This window comes from Artemia sp. Qi Xiang Cuo, chromosome 13 (genome assembly GCF_049724085.1).
Source record: "Artemia sp. Qi Xiang Cuo chromosome 13, ASM4972408v1, whole genome shotgun sequence".
In the NCBI taxonomy this organism is placed as follows: Eukaryota; Metazoa; Arthropoda; class Branchiopoda; order Anostraca; family Artemiidae; genus Artemia; species Artemia sp. Qi Xiang Cuo.
In genome coordinates, this window is record NC_142806.1 from 40,413,775 (window position 1) to 40,434,437 (window position 20,663).

Consider the following 20,663-nt stretch of genomic DNA (forward strand, 5'->3'; position numbering starts at 1 on the left):
GCTAAAAGTAAAAATAGGAATTAATTTTAGTTTGCTTTCGGATTGGCATAGTTCTATTATGGATTAATAGCAGATGCATTTTTTTCAATGATCTTTTTAAGAACTTAAATATTGGGCTGTAATTAGAATTTTCGACAAAATTTGAGTTTTCACTCGAAATGTTCGGTCAGACGTAGACTTGTGCGATTTAATGCTCAGTTTTTTGATGCTCAGTCTCTTTGAGAAAAATTTCCATGGATGGCCTGTAATAATCAACTGGTCTATATTAATATCTTGATTGGTAGAGAAACATTTCCTTATTAAACCGTTTCCTCTTATTTATATTTGTATAAGATTAAAACCGGAACTACAAAAAAGGACCACTTATATATCTTCACCAATTCTTTGTTCTACATTTAGATTGTTGTCTTCCTTTGCCTTTTTAGATAATGATTCCTGACTTCTATGGTGAAGGCTTTTTTTTGTCGAGGATTTGCTCACTTCAAAAAACCGTGTACTGCAGGTGACACGTGCTACGTGTGGAGTAATAAGTGGTGTTCCAAGATACATATTAGGTGGCGGAGAGTGGGCAGCCCTCTTTTTATAATCACTGTTTTGTCTAGGAAAGGCGAGCTAATTTATGAAGCTGTATTTCTTTCTATGAAATAATTAGGAGAAGTTGAACAATTATAGGCCTACCATTTGTTGATACTTTGTTTGCAAAGAATTATAGATTCCTAGTAAAGAGCCAACCACTGCCCATAGTAACCTTAGTTTAAAGAAAACGATCTGTGAAAGAAACTATGTTGTGAAAATCTTTCCCGCGTAACAATATTTTGGAATAGTGATTTTTATTCAGATTTAGCTGAAGAGTGATTTATAATTCTAAGCAGGAACGTCAATTGGAGAGGAGGTACGCAATCCCCCCCCCCCACCTAAATTTTGAACATTACAATTTTTTGTATTTCATTCAAAATACCCTTTTTGAATGAAAGTCCTCCACCGTAAAAAGATTATTTGAGCAGAATTCAAAATATCGTCTGTTGGGTATCAAAAGGACCTAACTCCATAATTTAAATTTCCAGAACAGCAGGAAAAAAGATAACCGTAAAACAAAAACGGATTGGTATGTATTGATTTTACACATCGAACCGTTTTTTTTACGGTTATGGGAGGGGAAATAAAAAGTTAAGAGGTTTTTTGCTCTTCTCAAAATTTACAACTATGGAGATACGTCCTTTTGATACCCGACTGACAATATCTAGCGCTGTTTTTAAGTAGCGACAGCGATTATGCAACAAAAAAGAACCGTTTTTTGCCATTTTATGCCACAAAACATCAATTTTGGCTTAAAGAGGGCTTAATTACGAGTCTCCTTTTTTTCTTTTTTCTTTTCTTAGAGATAACCGTACCTAACCAGAAATCGTTGATAATCATGAGGGGTGCTTGTTTGAACGGAGATTAAAATTTCTAGCACCATTTTTAAGGTAAGAAAGAGATCGCCCCGCAACAAAAGAGCCATTTTCTGTCACAAAACGACAATTTTGGCTAAACAGGGTTAAAAATGCCAGTGATTGATAATTCTGAAATTGATCCAAAGCTATTGAACAGCTGTATATTAATTCCTTAATTAAGAAACAAACACTATACGTACGGGGACCATCCCTCTTTTTCTTTTGCTCCTTCTATAACTGTACCTTTTTAGTAGCGTTGGCAAATCCCCTCCCCCGTTCATATATATCGGCCTGATAAGGTGAAAGTTAAACCATAAGAGCGAACTACAGCCCATTGTAACCGAAAGTTTAAAAGTGCGCTTTTAGAAAATCTGTCTTGTGAGAAACATTTCCCTATCGACTTAAATTCAAAAGTAATGAGTATTATTTATATGAAGCAGAATGATGATTTGTAATTGTGAAAACAACCTTTCTAATTTCAAAAAAGAACTTTTTGCCTCTTAAACATGACGTCAAATTGAAATAGAAACTTCATTTTTGAAATCATCATTGGGACGTTCACCCCCTCCCCCATCTTGCACAACATGGAGAATAGCTTTTTTGCATGGGTAACAGTGTTGTTAACGGTGACGTGTCTCCTCTTTTTGGCCAATGCTAGCAGATGACTGGTAGACGACGATCTGATCTCCGCTAGCAGTGGAAACTATTCTGCAGTGGAAATGTCACAGTTTTCAGATTTGCTTTTTTTTGGCTGAATCTCATCGACACTTTATGTAAAGTAAGATTTATATATTGGCACATGGAAATGGCAGTTTGGAAGCAATGGGACTTTGTGCTGTAAGCCTCGACTCAGTTTAAGGGTATACCTATAATAATGATAATATTGGAACATATTGCCAAAACTGCAGGGGAGCATCATCAGTATAACACTCCCCTAAATGGCAAGCGACCAAAATCCTTGATAGTTGTTGAATACATATTTTGCGGTTTGTGGTTACTAAACCGTGCATGGATGCTAAGTATAGCTCAATAAAGGGTTGTCATTTGTCATTCATTTTTGTCTAAAACCACAGTCAATAAGTGGGAAAAATATGGAAAAATTAAGGGCTGATGACCACAATATATTTATATTTGAAAGACTTATTGATGGTTTAAACCAAGACAAGCTAAACTCATTAAAAAAGGAAGAAAAATAAATTATTTTTAGGCCTTGGCTTTAGTCTTCAACCATTTGTAGATCTTGCTTGGACTATGTCGCTAGCTGTATAATCATGAATATATCAAATGTATCATCATAAAGTACTGTTGCATATAATTAATATATTTTCAGCTGAATCTCAGTTAATTCTTTTTTGCATCAGCTAAAAATGCTCGAGATTGCAGCGGTAGCTGCTGCCATGAAAGATTGAATCAAAACCTAGCAGCGAAAAACCATTGTTTAATTTTTAAACAGGGGTACTAGCTTACAGGATGATGGTAGGGTGATAATTAGGAGATTGTGTCTGTAAGCTTTTCATAAACAAGTTACTAAAATGCCAGAAAGAATTGCTAAACGACTTAAGAAAGAGAAATTGCTGCTACCATCTCCTAAATTAGTGAGACTTACTGTGCTTGGGAAGCGACCACATTTAGAGAGATATTGTCAAGAAGACTCTTAATATATTTAAATTTAAAAAAATAAGCTTTTTCAAATACAAGCAAAGAGCAAAAGCTTAAAACCAGAATAAATTGCCCTGAAGGGGATGGACTATTTATCACTCAGTCCCTAATTGTGATGTCAAAGTGGTTTCTGGTGCTTTGCTTAAAACATCACATTTGCGATATTTTCACCAAGTGCCTAACACTTTCTATTTTATGAAAATTAGTGAAACATTTGTAGTTACCAATTCGACTTCTTTTGTATTGCATCGTTTTTAGTTAAGTGCAATCAATCAAAGCATCACTGTCCTGTGCAGGGTCAGTTTTTCTAGTCATAAGTTTCCACGTCGCTTTTTTACTTCTATTAGAAACAGTTATTGGTTTTTAAATTTAATTTTTGTTTCTTTTTTCATTTTAATAACTTATTTTTGTTTCTTCCACAAAAGAAATATTTATGTTAGCCAAAGGTTTATTTTCAACGCTAAATTGTAATTTTTCTTCACTAAATCGATGGTCGCCTTTTAGTTAAAATTGACACGCGTGTTAAAAAATGGGTATGAAATTGACATGTGTGCACAACTTGCTCCGTATCCACAAGGACAGAAAAGTGTCGTTGGGACAGGTAACATTTTATGTGCTAGATTTGCCTTTTACAAAGTCAAAGACCACTCCGATCTTTGTAGGGGAGGAGGGAGTGGTACCATACACTTTTGTCTAATATATTTTTTTTTTAAATTGTCGGATATTAGTAAAACTCAGTGGGAAGTAAGAGCTAGTATACTAATTCTGAACTGTGGGTTTTAGAGTTTTGGGTTTGTTCCAATCTGTGTGTGTCAATGGAGAGGGGGAAATTAGGGTCCTTATATCTTATCATTGGTATACTTATAGAAGGGGACGTCGGATCCCATTCAAATGGGATGTGAAATAAGAGCTAGTGTGCTAGTTGTGCTTTTTGGTATCAGGAAACGACTTGACCTCTGTGAATGGGAGGAGGTTCCTAAATTCTTGCCACCAGGACATCCACCATAAGGAGTTATTGGGTCTCAATCAAATGCGGCCGAAAGTAAGATTGAATGTCTTTTTTTTTTTTGGCTGTTCAGACCAGGTTCGAGCTTTATGGGGAAGAGTGGTCCTTCTATTCGTGTCGTCACTATCTAAATTAACCATATATAAATACCAAATATCTAGTCATCAGGATATCTACCAAAATGGTTGTTTTGTCTAAACCAAACTGAGTAGAAAGCAACAGTAATGTAGTAGTTATGCTGTTCCAGTCTGAGATCGACTCGAAGAATTTCTAGGAGGAGGAAAGGGAGCTGCTAAGTTCTTGTCATCAGCAAACCTTGTAATAACCAAGACCGGTGATTTCCGGGCTCGATTGAGCTTCTCTAAGGGAGGGACTGTATTCTTATCATCTGCATGCAACAGGAGGTATTATTTGGTTTCAATGTAATTTAGGCTAAAATTGGAAGTTAGAGTTTTCGTTGCATAATTAGGGGGCTCGAGTTCGATGCCACCGAATTCAGCACGTGAATTTATTTAAGGTAGCGTTTGAGTTTGCGCAAGTCACCATTGGATGGTGACATTACTAAACCGTTGTTTATCTAACTCTTATTTTTACTTTCTACTACCATGCATAGTCAGAACGCCAATTTGAATTCCATCCCATTTAACCAAAGTTTAGGTTTGGGAAGTTAATTGTTAATATTACGGATCACCTTTTTAAAACGTTTTGGCAGAAAATCTTATTGTCTAATCCTTAAATGGCTTAAATATTCATCACTTTTATTCTTGAGTCAGTCTGAAAAATACTTTTGTCACATTCCAATTGCCCTTGTGTTTTAGCAGTCTTTCTTAAAGTAGTGGGATCAATAATTTAAAGTTTGGTTTAAAAAGCGCTGGGTTGAAGATGGGGCAGCCACCTGTACTTACGGAATAATCCCTGTTCGCTTTAAGTTTTAATGTTTCTCTTCACGTTCATGTGATAGCTTGTTTTTTATGTTTAATATCTGTTCGTTTTTAATACCATACCCTGGTTCACCCTAAATATACTTCAACACTCTTTGCATCACAGATTACCTTTTGCAGAACACTACTTCCAGAAGAAAAATGGCACATTTAACGTATCAGCAATATTTTTTATATAGGGTATATTTATCTAGAATAAACTATCGGCTCTGCAATGAGAAGGAACTTCTACCCTCTCAGTTTCCATACTGCTTGCTTGATCCTATACTCATCCATACATATGTATTCGTCCTAATGAAGGAAGGTCAGAGGTGAGATCCGTAATTCATCTGAATATTTATTCAATTGATCCGAAGCAGCTCTCATAGAAAATTTGAAAATAGGGGTCAACAACTCTTTTTTGAAACAAATACCCTCCCCGATAAAAAATATCTGTTGGCCCTACGGCCCTAACACCCTAATAGATTCGGTGCATTTATGCGGTACTCTATTACCGTCAGTTCTTATATAGATGGAAAAGTTTCGTTTTTATGGCCTTCACGTATGTTTAGATGTTGTGCCGCATGCCAGTGAAGCTTCTGGGATTGGTAGTGTATATAAATGCCATCTCATTAGCTCTCATAATTTTTGCTTGATAACATCTAGGCCCCATGTCGGGCCAAAATTGCTGATTTAGTGGCGAAAATGCTAGAATTTGCTGCTTTCCTTTTGCATGATCTTTCTGTTATTTGAAAGGGAACTAGATCTTTAAATTGGAACAAGCCCTCTTTAAATAATCTACAACTATTGGGTTGGCACGATCACTCATGGAAAAAAACCCACTAAAGTGCAACCATTCTTCTCTGGAAAACAAGGCGTTTCATATTTTGTTGATAGTGGCTTTAGGGTTCTAATAAATTTTATTTAATTTTCACCGGGATCGCATCCCTTTTTGTGGTAATACCCTCTTTTTTCTAAAATTATGCAAATATTGATCTTCCAATACATTTGGTGAAATTAGTAAATGTTGTATATTTTGAACCAACAAAAATAGTAAATTTTCCTGTTGCATCTATCGGAATAAAAACTTCTATAGAGTTTTGGGTTGTCTTAATAAGGGTGTTTGTTCCATGGCCCTCTTAAATGTAAGAGAGTAAGACTTTATTAAATGTAATCCCTAAAAAAAGTGAGCTTGACGTTAACCAAGTAGCCATCTAACTCAGTCTCAAGCACTTCGCGAGAAATTAGAGATAATGTCTTTTACTTAATGTCAAACTATTATCTCATTTGTGAACATTAGGGTACCCTTGGGCATAGCGAACTTCAAGGAGCCCATTGTACTCCAGAGCACGTATCCCAGAGTACCCTAACATGTATTTTTTTTTTTGAAATTGCATTTTTCAGGCGGAAGGTGGCGTTTGAACAGATTAAGTTTAAGCTATTGGAAAGCCCATAAGTTTTTCGATGTAACGAGTCACAAAGAGTTTTCCGTGAACTAATTGTCTTTGATTAATTTGGGGTTTAGCAAGAAGCAAGTATATATTTTTTTTTTTACCAAGAAAAAGATTCTCCTCTATATATATATATTTTTTTTTTTTGTCGCAAGCATGAGCATGCCATTTAATTCATAAATAGTGAAAGAAATTGAGTTTTCTAGCACTATTGATGGGGATATTTATCGCTAAGATTTTCGTCGAATCTATATCTATATCAAATCTATATCTACATAAAATCTATATCTACGTATGCATATTGGCTCCCTTCATTCTGATGTGCAAATAATTATATTTTTTTTAAATATTGATAATTTGTAGATATTTGTCGGGGTTCCCGAGCCCTTTACTACCTCTTGGTGGCTTCCCGTCTGCCATAGGTAAATATCGAACCTTGTACACAGAATTTAACAGAACAAAAATGTAATGCTTATTTTTACTGATATTTTTCAGATACTGCATTTTTTCTCTCCCGTCCAACCAGCAATTCAACCTTGATGATTTAATTAAAGTACTGTTATGCTGAGGGAGTTTTTGGAGCCTTGCCTGGAATAGTTCAGGCAAAGGAACCTTGTTTGGAGGTCCTGTTCTACATGTTATTTTTGCTGCGCAGTAATGATTACATTAAGGGATAGAAAAACAAACTTATCCAGAGATCAAAGGAAAACTGCTCTTGATTTGCCAAGAATTGCCAATGTGGAGCTTCTTTTTGTTTTTTCTAGGGACTGATAATTCGGAATGACAAGTTGACACAAACAAAGAAGTATTTTGATAGAAATATTTTTCTAAAATTCGGTGTCATTTTGTCTGTTTGTGTCAAGCATATATCGTTTTCCCTACTGTTTTGGACTAAAAACTCTTGTAATAGAAATAATAGCAATACGATATTTGTCTATTGTCCCGACCACACTCAAGAAGTGAAGTTAGGTTAATGATAATGAAAGGTATCAAAATCTGATGAAAATACAGTAATTAGTAACAAAATTATGGAAACTACAACAGAGAATTATGGAAAGCAGGCCGCTCAGAACGCATTGTATGAAACCTAACCAACCTCATATATTAAATATTTAATTAAGATATGTCTACATAGTAGTTTATCTCACCCAGGCTAAGCTAATTATAATCGAATGCAGACAGAGACACCGGTTTTACTCAAATCAAGAACTTGAGTGTGGTCGGGATAATAGACAAGTACCAGTAATACTTATTATTATAGTGTTTTGATTAGTAGCCGGTAAGACCTCAAATAAATTTTTACAACATTCAATATACAGTTCTACACGAGTATGCTGCAATACCTTCCATAGACCCAAAAAATGCCAAGAAGCTCTCCTAATCACCTTCTTGGAATCAGAATCCAGAAATGGGAGAAACTCTGATACTTTAATAGAATGGCTGGGATCTTCCTATCCTATCAGACTTCCTATCACGTCCTTACAGAGTATAAGAGTGAGTGTAATTTAAGATGAATCAAAACTAATTACGAGTGGCGATTCTGGCCTCTCTTCCGCCCGGCGAAAAATATTGAGTAGCCCCTCCCCCGTCTCCCAAAAATTTTCAGGCCAAATTTTTACAAAATTTTCATTTATAAACAAAATTTTTCATTTGTTAAAATCTGAATTTGCTTACTTTATATGGGAAAAATGGTGGGGAATCGGGCAATTTCGCGAGTGGATTGGGCAGTTCTATAAACTCTCCCTCTTCTGTGGACCTGTTTGTGTACAAACAAAGGCAAAGAGAGGTCTAATATTTAGGAAGGTGACTAAAAGTATTATTTGCTGTATTACAGAGTATTAGAGCTGCATTAACTGAGGTATCCCTCCTGTCCCGTTGCTCAAGACTTTCTGCTCCTTTATCTAGCGCATCATTTTTTTTTTTATTATGGTCATGCATATTTTGTGGATCCGTGCAGCCTTACTTTGATAACATTCTATCAAAGAAAGGAATCTAAGACCAACAAAATAAAAGTAACACTCACTTGCAATTTTATAACGCCCCTTGAAATATAATAACTTGTCTTTTTATAGCTTGTCCTAATGCAAGGAGTTTTCCCAAATGGATGATTCAGAGAGCTTTGCTGCAGCAAGTCCAGTCAGGTTAGGAGGTTCAGATCAGCCCCTACATGTTCTTCAATTAAATGTCGGCTCCCTTGAGATGGATATCATCAACCTAAGGATCTTCGTTCCCGAATTGAATATATCAAAGAGTTTTCGTTGTCAGTCTGACCAATTGATTTGGAATGTGAAACAACAGTGTTTGACATCCCTCCCTAAGGTGAGCTGATCTGTAGATTGTTTTTGTTTAAGAAAAATGATTATGGTTTCTCACAAGTACGGATTAAGAGATTAGGACGTATGACATATTTTGACACTTGGTAGTCAAAGTCTTTTCCTTTAAATCAGTATATACTACAGGGATCATTACACTAGACTTTGGGGTCAGAGTAATGCTCGGGCCACATTAGAGTCCCACTTGCCGATAAAACCAAAATTACGCACGACTACAGCGAGAATTATGCAAACCGTTCATAATTTCTCGAATTGAAACTTTGTTCAACTTTCAAGCATAAAATTTTTGATCGACAAATTAGAGTAAAAATGTTAAGGCATAATCTTTCGAAAGATAAGACATAATCTTTCGATGGAAGTTTGAAATTGTAGTTTTTCTATTTGTAACAGGAATTTGGGAAAAGATACGACGGCTTTGTTTTAGTAGAAAATAGTTTGGAACAAATTAGTGCTGGTACAAGTTTTTCAAACCGATTTCTTGCCATGTTAATTTTCTGCTCCTGAAATACAAGTGTGACATTGAAATCAAGAAAATTCCATGTCATTGCTAAAACTTGGCCTTTAATCGACAGATATGACTATGGCGTGGCTCGGGCATAAGCGAAAATTGCCTGATGTTGCACTGTTACACAAAGCATTGCAAAATAATCTTCGAATTCTGCAGCAAAACTGATCGGACATTTTAAATGAACCAACCTATTATGTTGGTTTCCATTTTTTTTCACCAGACAACTCTAGAGACAATCATGTAGTACTGTTGGGCCCTGTAGAACCGATAGGCAATATGGAAAAGTGAATTAGTAATGAATGGTCACAACCGACAATGTAGAACTGTAGAAAAAAAAATCATTTGTAGTTAGTACTAAAAAACCTCAAAGTGATGTATAAATCATGAACATGGGGAAATTTTTGACAAATAACTATTTCGGCCTGGATAAAAGGCAGGTCCTGGGGACGTAGCCAAAGCTGCATTCCAGAGAGGGGGGATAGGGATCCAATTTGGGAAATCTTTTAATTGCAAATAAATGGTCGAAAGATAGGTATTATTATTCTATAATTATTCGAATTCCAAGGCGGAGGGGGGGGGGGAGAATTCCTTCATCTGGATGCGCCACTAGTGTCTCATTATTATAAGTATCAGTATTATAAGTCGCTTTTAATATGACTGCTTAACTATACTGTGTCTTAGGATCCTCTTTATGGAGTAGAAATTACCCAAAAGTTTGCAGCGACAAAGTTCAAAATGGAGTGTTAAAGATGTAAAAATGTTCAAAACAGAGCCCGAGTATTCAAACTGTATATTTGCCTACTTATATTTCCAATTCTTGTATTTCTTGGATCCTATCTTGCAATCTAATGCCAGTATTCCAAAAGATTTCTAGTGGAAGACTATTTCATTTGGAACTTGGAGAAAAAATAGTAATTGCAATTTAAAGTTAGCACAAGTTGTAACCATCATAAATCATTTTATCCGACTATGAATCGGTTTTTTCTTACAAACAAAAATGTTCATTCATATTTAACATTTGTGTGGCAGACGTAGACGCACAGGGCATTCGCCCAACCTTCTCCGCCTCTAATCAAGGAAAGACAATTTTTGCCGTTTTAAGTGACAGTTGTTTATTTAAAAACTTTTTTTCTATAGGGAATACAAATTTGGAGTTAGACGCGTTTGGTCTTTCGTTAATTGTGAAAAAAAAGTATATTTTCATAATTTTATTGAATAGGCTAATAAAAAGGACGGAGATAAATTTAAATAGTTTGTCTTTTTCTGGGCAAATATCTTTGGTGCACACGTATCTTCTATGTTAGAGAAATAAATGCGTGACATTTTGACGAGCTGTCAGTTTAATGCGTTGTTATTTTTATGGAATTGTAACTAAGATGTGCTGTTTTGACTATCAATTTGTAAAAAACACCTGCTTTTTTGTTCGAATTAATGGTCGAAATAATTGAATTCTTTGACCACTGTTTTGCCGATATAAAATCATAATCACGAGCTCTCTCTGAGTTTTGAATTCTAATTAATTTCGAAAGAGTTTATGATTAGTATTCATTGTTCTTGTTAATAAACCGCTTGCATTTTGTTTTTTGTCTTTTTTAGTTACCTTAGCCAAATGCTATTTTGATGTCAAAAGTATCATAGATTCAATATATATGTGCTTGATCTAAATCTAGAATTAAAATTACTTTGTCTCTAGAACTGGTGAACTAGATAGCATTAGTGTCAAAATTAAATATATCCACATGAAAAATTACGCTAACAAGAATGTTTAAATTTAACAAGACTTTTGCCGAGGGGTACTCTTTGGAAGAAGAAAAGAAATGTGTCTATTTGTTTCGTTGAGTTTCACTTAAATATTTCTATTTTGTGTTTACGATTCTTGCCTTCTTAAAGACACTGACTCAAATGAGCATAAGTCAAACAATTCTATTTGTATGCATTAAAGGTTGTGAAGTTTATCACTGATATTGCGGGGATAAGGATGGCAAGGTTGTATTCAGGGTGGGACGGTTACCGGGTTCGAACCCCCTCCAAAAGAAAAATTTTCGACTCCTACAAACGCAACAAAAATGTATATAAAATTTTTTGATGAGTTTTTTGCCCCCCCCCTCCCTCCCGAACAAAATCCTGGATACGCCTTTGAAGGATGGTCATGAACTTATGTTGTTACTTATATTATCAGTTTATGACCTAGGACATGAAAGCCCTGACGAAGAAATCCAAGTTTACGGAAGTGAAAATTATGAAAACCCAAAACCTTTAAATCTGAAGAAAACAACAGAAAAAAAGAAGAGAATAAAATCCATGTAAGATTTTCGGAAATTTGCTCTGATATTTTTCAAATGGGACTCATTTGCGATCTCTTCCTTTATGCCAAGATCATAAATTTTGGCTGAAATGGACCATAGCAGAGTATCTGAGGTAACTAGTGGAAATTGCAACTATTGCAGTGTGCAATTAGTTTCACTGATAAATTCTTGTATTGATTGAAAAATCCGCAAAAATCCGATATCCTCCAGATATCGTTGAGTTAACACGTATTTTTTAATCCACCATCTTAGTAAATAAACTTTTATGCTATATTTTATTCTGTCTCAAGAAAAGGACGTCACGACTCAATACAATCAGGTTTGTTTCCTTAATTTTGTGTCTTAATTGAGGCTCTCTTCGTCCTGGAATTTCACTTGAGGTGTCTTACACTTTAAAGCAGATTAATGTTAAATCATAATTTTTCGTCCTAAAAATCAGTTTAACCACATTTTTCTTCCACAATTAGTTGTCTATCGTCAAGTTCTCCTTTGTGACTGTCTACTTATCATGCATCCTGCGTTTCACGACGGAAAGTTTCATTTTTTCCCTATTAGGCTGTATGTCCCAGTAGAGGCCTACATGTGTAGTAAGTTGCTAGCCCATTGAGGACCAAATTAATTTGGGCCCATTTTGGGAATCACTAATCGGAAGAATAAATTCTTCAAATAACTTTTGTCTTCATTGTATTCAGGCAAATTTTTACAGTATTTGAGCCTCCTTGCCTTTATCTACATGTCTTGTAAGTCTAAGCTAATCTAAAAAAGGCCTGCTTAGCCCTGTCTCTATGCCCTATAAGTTACAAATCTATTAGGGAGGAACAAAATTTTGGGCTCATCTTGGGGCGTCATAAATCAATGCGGTCAGAATAAGTATCTTTTTTTCTTTTTTTTTTGCACGGGGGTGTTACCTGGTCAAGAAGCTTGTGAATGTCATTTTAAAGCTTATTGGAGAGAAGACACATCAGACTCTGTTTTTGTACATTCAAATTCTCTTAGTTTTTTAGTCTTGAATGATCAAAAGTATTCTGAGTCAAGTAACTGGGATGAATAAAAAATGTTACGAGATCGGAAAAAAAAGTTTTGGTCTCCCTCACGGACGAAACGATTTTTTCGAGCTTATTCTGTGCGTAAGGGCCCTCGTGACCCAAAAGCTTACCGTTGTAAGTTACATTGTAAGTTACAAGTTTTCAAGAAAAGATGTCGACCCTTGGTTGGACAAATCAATAGCAGACAAAAATATTTTTGCACTGATATCCCTTTCCCCGAAATTGATATTTTGAGCCCCTCTGCCTTCCCAAAATACCCTCTTAAAGTTTTATTTCATCCCCCTATTAGTTCCCGAGATATTAAAGATACGCTATTTTGATAGTCTGGGTTGGATGGTCTTCTGGGGTTGCAAAAAAGAGTAGAGGAGGAGAATGGTTGCCCTCCAGTCACTTCTGACTCTTAGAATGGTCAAATAACATCACTGATAAAGTTAGCTGATTGAGAAACTGAATGAGGGAACCTCTTGAACCTCTTCAAATGATAAAATAGTTATACCTTTGCGAATACAGCTTTTTTTTCGTTTATTGGGGGAGCTAGGGGCATTTTATAGCTTTAGTTTCAAGCATATCCGGGCATTCTAAAAAAAAACAAAAAAACAGACGCACAGAAAGCATTTGCTTTAATTGCCTCTTATTTTATGTCGTCAGTATTGGATAAAATGCAAAAGAAAACAAAATGCACATTTTTTTTTTATTCAGCTTTATTTTAACAACCATATTATATACCCTGTTATGTGTGTTACTATCATTTCGTATTATTTTGTGTTATTTTTTTGTTTGTTTTTTTTTGCCATGGCCCAAAGTGGCTTTTTTTGCAATTAAATAAAAAAAAACAAGTTTTTTTAACTGAAAGTAAGGAACGACGTTAAAACTTAAAACGTACAGAAATTATTCCGTATATGAAGGGGGCTGTCCCCTCCTCAACGCCTCGTTCTTTACGCTAAAGTTGTTTTATTGTTTAAAAAAATAGAGTTGTGAGAAAGTCAAACTTTAGCGTAAAGAGCGAGGCGTTGAGGAGGGGACAGCCCCCTTAATATACGGAATAATTTCTGTTCGTTTTAAGTTTTAACGTCGTTCCTTACTTTCAGTTAAAAAAACTTGTTTTTTTTATTTAATTTTTGAACGTTTTTGAATTAATGCAGGTTTTGATTTTGGCTCACCGTACATGAATAATTAAAACAAAATTTGCATATTATATTTGGTTAAATGGCTTTCTCGAAACTTGTTTAATTTTATTTACGAACGTTTTTATTAGTAATAAATATACGTAACTTAGAATTAACTTACGTAACGAACTTCTATATTCATAAATTTTTAACACGTATATTAGGGGGTTCGCCCCTAGTCAATACCCTGCTCTTTAAACTATAGTTCGAATTTTTTTTCCAGTTCTTTAAAAATGACCTCTTAATCACAATCAGTTGATCAGTTGAAAAACTTGTTTTTTTTTATTTAATTCCTGATCTTTTTCTTTAATAATGCTGGGAAATCCGGCGCCCCCTTCATAGCAATGTCCCTTCCCCCATGAAAACTTCCTTCATGGAAAGATCCTTCCATATAGCCCCCGACCCTCTCCTTCCCCCACCTACCAGAAAAAATCTCCTCTGAAAAAGTCTGTATACTTCCCAATAACCAATACTATATGTTAACATTGAGTAAAGTTCATAACTTTCAGCCCTCCCCCTGGGGACTTTGGGGGATCAAGTCATCCTAAAAGACATTTTTATCATATTTTCGACAATGCTGAACAAAATGGCTATCTCAAAATTTTGATCGGGTGACTTTGGGAAAAAAATGAGCGTGGGAGGGGGCCTGGTTGCCCTCCATTTTTTTTGGTCACTTAAAAAGTGAATTAGAACTTTTAATTCCCGTTCGAATGAGCTCTCTCCCGATATTCTAGGGCCACTGGGTCAATACGATCACCCATGGAAAAAAAAAAAACAACAAACAAACAAATAAACACGCTTCCGTGATCTTTCTTCTGGCAAAAAATGGAAAATTCCACATTTTTGTAGATGGGAGCTTGAAACCTCTACAGTAGGGTTCTCTGATACGATGAATATGATGGTGTGATTTTCATTAAGGTTCTATAACTTTTAGGGGTCTTTCCCCCTTTTTTCGAAAATCAGCCAAATTTTCTCAGGCACGTAACTTTTGATGGGTAAGATTAAACTTAATGAAACTTATATATTTGAAATCAGAATTAAAATCTGATTCTTTTGATGTATCTATTGGTATCAAAATCCCGTTTTTTAGAGTTTCGGTTACCATTGAGCCGGGTCGCTCCTTACTTACAGTTCGTTACCACGAACTGTTTGATAAATATCTATCTATCTATTATAAATTAGACCGTCTTGCAAGTGATTTTTAGCACGATGCGCGATGTACGATATTCAGATTTGAGATTGAAGTATTTAGGTATTCATCCCGGGAACAGTGACTGGATTTATAAAAGAGAGTTTAAAAAGATGTAAATAATGGGTCTAAGGTTTTTGTTTGCTGTTAGTAGTTATACCATTTATTTAAGTGTAGGCCTAAACTGGCTGTTGTATTATATAATCATTGTAATGTTTATGTATGGCCTAGCGGCTGAATAAATTATCTATCTATCTATCTATTTGTCCCATCTGTAATAGACAAAACATAAATAACGTTGGCGAAGAAGTTGTCCTTGTTAAGTTTTTTTTTTTTTATCACTGGCTTAGTTTAGTTACTACTCTCATTATCATAATAATTAGGATAATTTACAAGTTTTTTCTTTGAGCAGCTAAAGAGTTTGAATTTAGGTATAATATATTTTCGTCTTGAATAAGCGTTATTAGCTTGTCTTTCAAACTATTTCTTTTAAATGAAGGATAGTTACACTCGTTACAATTTGTGACGCCAAACAAGTGCTGCAACCACGCCCAACAACTTAGTTACAAATTAGACATTTAAAGTACGTTCAGGATTGTTTGAGCGGTAAGGTTGGGCTGTTCTCGCTATAGTTATGGTTTGGCACATCACATGCTTCGCAAAAGTAAATCAGTCGATTCTGCAAATGCCGCTTTCCCCTAGACCAGTGGTTCTCAACCGATTTCGGGCCTTTTCCCACAAAGACATTTCTAAAATCCTGATGCTCCCCCCTCGTCATACTTAAATTTTGTTGCTCAAAATGATACAAGTATTCACCTGAAGAAAGCTTAAAAGGCCATTAACTTGGTATTTTTTTTCGGGTCGTTCTCTAGGCAAATTTTATGCTAATGAAAAATATTGCCTGGATAAAACACCTTTTATACAATCCATGACATTATTGCAATACTATCGTGTTTTTTTGGCAGTTTAAATGCATATGAATGGGATGTCATTCACATGAATTTTTTTTTGCAAAATTAAGGCTCTAAAGTATAGTAAGCCAAAGGGTGCACGTCCTGCCCACGACCCACCTAAATACTGCCATGCCCCTCCAGACCATTCTAACACACAAAAAATGAAAATGGCTTGGATCGTGATAGTTGTTACTCCATGTATGGTGCAAAGTGGGGGGGGGATATAAAGGAACAACAACAAATTCGGTACAAAATAGGTGGTCTTTCATAAATTTCAAAATCTAAGTGACTTTTTTGTGTATGGGGGGGGGGGGGTAAAATTCTTTCTCTTTCCTCTACATCAGTAGAAAGGCCATTTTCCTCTCAAAAATTGCAACAGAGCCATAACAAAAAAGGTACATCAATCAATTCAGCAAATGTAAAAATTTTTCAACTAAAACAAGGAGTGAGTCTTTGGCTTTCGAAACCATCTAGTAAGGAATCTGAGAAAATATGCTTAGCTCAAATGTATTGATCGCGGAATCCAGAGACTTAGAGAGAAATATTAGAGTTTCCAGTCTCACAGGCTCGACCCAAGGGATACGACCTAAGTCTCTACAGACACAATGAAGCAACATTCTTTAAAGTCTTTCAAAAGTGAAACTCCTCGAATAATATTGAACAGTTTCGATCAATATTTGGCTAATGAAGTAAAAACTAAATGAGGGACAATTAAGACTGAAGAAAGATATTTACTGAAATTGAATAACGTCTTAAGAATTAAGAAAATTTATTGTTTCTTAGCAAAATGTGGAGAACAAAATAGGACGATCTAACCCAGTGTGTATATCATGAATGAGCGGCTAGGACGCGTGGAAATGTCCCCTGGACGGCTTAAGACTGTATTCCTAGAAGTCTCTTTAGAAATACTTCTATATCTTTCTGATTTTTGGTCTCCTATATACTTAAAACTAGTAATCCTAGTACTGTAGAATCTAGACAGATTTAAGAGACGAACTAACTTGAGTAAAGCTCAATCAATATGGTTTAAAACGTTGGAGAAATTTGGGATGGCTATTTAGACCAATTGTGTATCAAGAGGGTGCTGCAACCCCCCCTTCTGTCGGAAGATAACGGCTTTGCATGATACCCGTATACGTATTTGAATTGGACATCCTTTTCGTTCTTTCAGTAGCCATCGAACTTATCTTTCCATTGCAAACAAAGACAGACGGTATTATATTTTTTGATATATTAATCTTTTGAATCTACGACAATTAAACTAAGGTTTACACATCCGTTTAAACTATACAAAGAGTGAACTTTGTCATTTTCGCCTTCGTTTTTTCTTGTTCGGAGCAAACCAAATAAAGCATTAAAAAACAAAATATATTTACTGTTCAAAAGTAAATACATTTGTAGAGCATTTATTGTATCAGTGCTTACAGTTCTAATCGCGGTTTTACGATTTATAAGTAAACAGATAAAACTATTTACAGCTCTTCAGGGACATTTAAAAATATAAAAAACAAAAACACACAGTTTGTTTTAGCCTCGGGTTTTTTAATATAGGCCTAAAGCAAACCTTTTACCGACGTCGGTTTTGACGTTAATGATCCCTGGATGTGTAACCATTGCTGGGGTGCTACCATTTCGTCGAACCGTCACAAGCACGAAACGTCATAACATCGAACCGTCAGAACCTCGAACCGTCATAACATCTAAAAAATTTTACAAGTTTATATAATGGTAATAAGTATATAATAGTTTAGAAACAAATTTCGGCTATATATTTGCACATTAGGGGGATAGGGGTAAAGTATAGCACATATTAAATGCGTAACCTAACCTAGGTGCGTTCCCCCCCTAAACCCCAAAAAACTAAAGTTTTAAAGTTTTAGATGTCAAGACGGTTCGACGTTCTGACGGATGTTTTTGTCGATGTTATGACGCATTTTGTACTGCTCATGAAGTTCGTGCTCCTGACGGTTCGATGTTATGACACCTTCCCACCATTGATCTAATGCGCGTAAAATATACCAATCCTCAGAAGCGGTTTAAGTGATTTCCCTTTTCAGAAGGAGCCTGAAAAGTCGAAAAGTGCTTTTTAGACAATAATTTTGAAATTTTTCAGCTTTGAATTTTTGTGTTTTACTATTACCAAGCTACAGACCGCTTATCAGAGTCAGTTGACTATAGTTGACTTAGTAAAGAGCGAAGTGCCCCCCCCCCATGTACCGTTATTTTGTTTCCTGACTATTGCACATGGAAGGGAAGGGGGTCGTAGAAATTTGGAAAGAGGGTCGCTCAATTGAAAATTGATAGTTCTGATAGTTCTCTCGCCCGTGTTCTTTTTTTGCTAATAATCACCCCCGTAACCCCTATGGGTGTGGATCAGAATGTTCAGATAGCTATTGTAACACAATAAACGAAAAGCCCAATAAGTATGCCTCCAGGAATGACAGGACCCTTGAAGCTCCCAGATAGGTTTCATAGTAGAAGAGGCGGATGTGTTTTGTGCAGCTTGTCCGATTTGCTTTAAACTTTCGTGAATCAAACAGTTCGTGGTAACGAACTGTAAGTAAGGGGCGACTCAGCTAAATAGTAACCGAAACTCTTAAAAACCGAATGTTAATATCAATACATACATCAAAAGAATCAGCTTATTATGGTGATTCCAAATATATAAGATTCATCAAGTAAAAAGATATAGATTCATCAAGTTTAGTGTTACCCGTCAAAAGTTACGAGCTTGAGAAAATTTGCCTGATTTTTGGAATTGGGGGAGATGAAAATTACATCATCAAATTTAGCGTACTCGAGAACCTCATGTAGAAGTTTCAAGCTCCTATACACAAAAATGTGGAATTTTGCTTTTTTTGACAGAAGACAGATCATGCATGCGTGTTTATTATTATTTTTTTTCCCTTAGGGGTGATCGTATTGAAATAATAATTGTGCTAGAAGATCGGGAGAGGGTGCAGTCGAACGCAAATTAAAAGTTCTAGTGCCCTTTTTTAATTGACAAAAAGATTGGAGGGCAACTGCCCCCCTCCCACGCTCATTTATTTCCCAAAGTTATCTGATCAAAATTTTGAGATAGCCATTTTGTTCAGTATAGTTGAAAGATCAAATAACTATGTATTGAGGGATATAAAGAACCCCCACAGTCCGTGGGGAGAGGCCTGTAATTTATAAAATTTGTTCATTGTTTACGTAGGCCTATAGTATTTGTTACTGGGAAGATTACAGACATTTTTCGGGGGGGGGGGATTTTGTGCTTTGGGTGGATTTTTCATTGGGGGAATCTTCCTTGGGGAGGAAAATTTACTGGGGGGGGGGTGGGTGAAAGTTCCAGGGAAAATTCTGCACTGGGAGGATTTGACAGGCTTCCCGTACGAAATTCTTGTTAATTGCTTACATTATCTTTGCCAACTCAATTTTGCATGTGGAGATGTTCCGGGGGAATTATCCGGGGGCTATATTTGACGTATTTTTATTTCTGTAAAAAAAATTTACGGAAGGGGGCATTTCCGGAGTGATAGAGAAACCGATTAGAGACTAAAGTCTTTTTCAAATGAAAGTATTCTAAGGATAATTTTTCAGGCTGAATCGTTTGCAAAAAAATTTACCAGGAGGGGAGATTTTCAGTGAGGATGGAACTGTCTGAAGGGAACTTGACGGGAGGGGGGGGGGTGTACTTTACTTTGGATAAAATTTTCACAGAGGAGTTTCCCTTGAGGAGGAGGGGTATATTTCATGGAGGCTGAGCCAGATTTACCTGCATTATTTGAAAAAAGAACAGAAATTAAACAGAAAAAAATGTGTTTTTTTTAACGGAAAGTAAGGACCAACATTAAAACTCAAAACGAGCAGAAATTATTCCGTATATGAAGGGTTGCCCCCTACTCAATACCTTGCGATTTACGCTAAAGTTTGACTGTTTGTCCCAGTTTTTAAGAACGGCTACTGAGACAAATGGGCTGTTTCATTAGAATAGGAAGCTTTTTTAAAAGTGCTAACAGCTTTAACGTAAAGAGCAAACTATTGAGGAGGAGGCAACCCTTCATATACGGAATAATTTCTGTTCGTTTTGAGTTTTAGTGTTGCTCCTTACTTTCAGTTAATAAAACATTTTTTTTTTAATTTAATAGCTCCTAGGGCCAAGAGGACCTCATACATTTGTTGAAAGGGTCTTTGCCGCCTTTAGAGGCGGCAAAGAGGTTTTTGTCTCCAATCAGCTTGAAACCTGCTCCAGAAGTCCATAGGCATAGGGGTCCAAAATGTACAAATAATTTTTTTCGGCTGTGGCACTGGCGCCCAGAAATGTAGCCTGAAAAAAGGTCAAAACATATTTTCCTTTATTGGCTTGAAACTTATTTTCTTTAGTCTTTGATCTAAGAAGAATCTAAAAAAAAAAAACAAGACAAATTTGAAAACAATATTGGTTTGCCCAAAAATGGAGTCCAACAAAGGGCAAAAAGATTATTTTTCCTGTGTTAATATCTGTTAGGGAGTCTGAAAAGGGCCAGCAGTTTTTTTTTTTTTGAATTGGCTTGAAACTTATTTCCTCATGTTCTTGTGCTACAACTTTTTAAAATATATTTTGTTTTTAGAAAAGTTCAATGACAATCTAGCCTTTAGAGCGTTCAAGAGAGCGTAGCCCTACCCTTAATAGTGGTAAATTTCTGTTCGTTTAGGTTTAATTTATACA

General features: G+C 35.7%; 1 protein-coding gene across 3 annotated transcripts in view; it reads left to right on the forward strand.

Annotated features, from left to right (window-relative positions):
* Prosap (SH3 and multiple ankyrin repeat domains prosap) overlaps nucleotides 1-20,663 on the forward strand; it is a 246,863-nt gene that overhangs the window by 71,971 nt on the left and 154,229 nt on the right. For all 3 annotated transcript variants that reach the window (XM_089099471.1, XM_089099470.1, XM_089099469.1), the window contains exon 2: nucleotides 8,542-8,788. In XM_089099471.1, coding sequence (XP_088955597.1) covers nucleotides 8,570-8,788 — 219 coding nt within the window. In that variant the 5' untranslated portion in view covers nucleotides 8,542-8,569. The remainder of the gene's footprint in view (nucleotides 1-8,541; nucleotides 8,789-20,663) is intronic.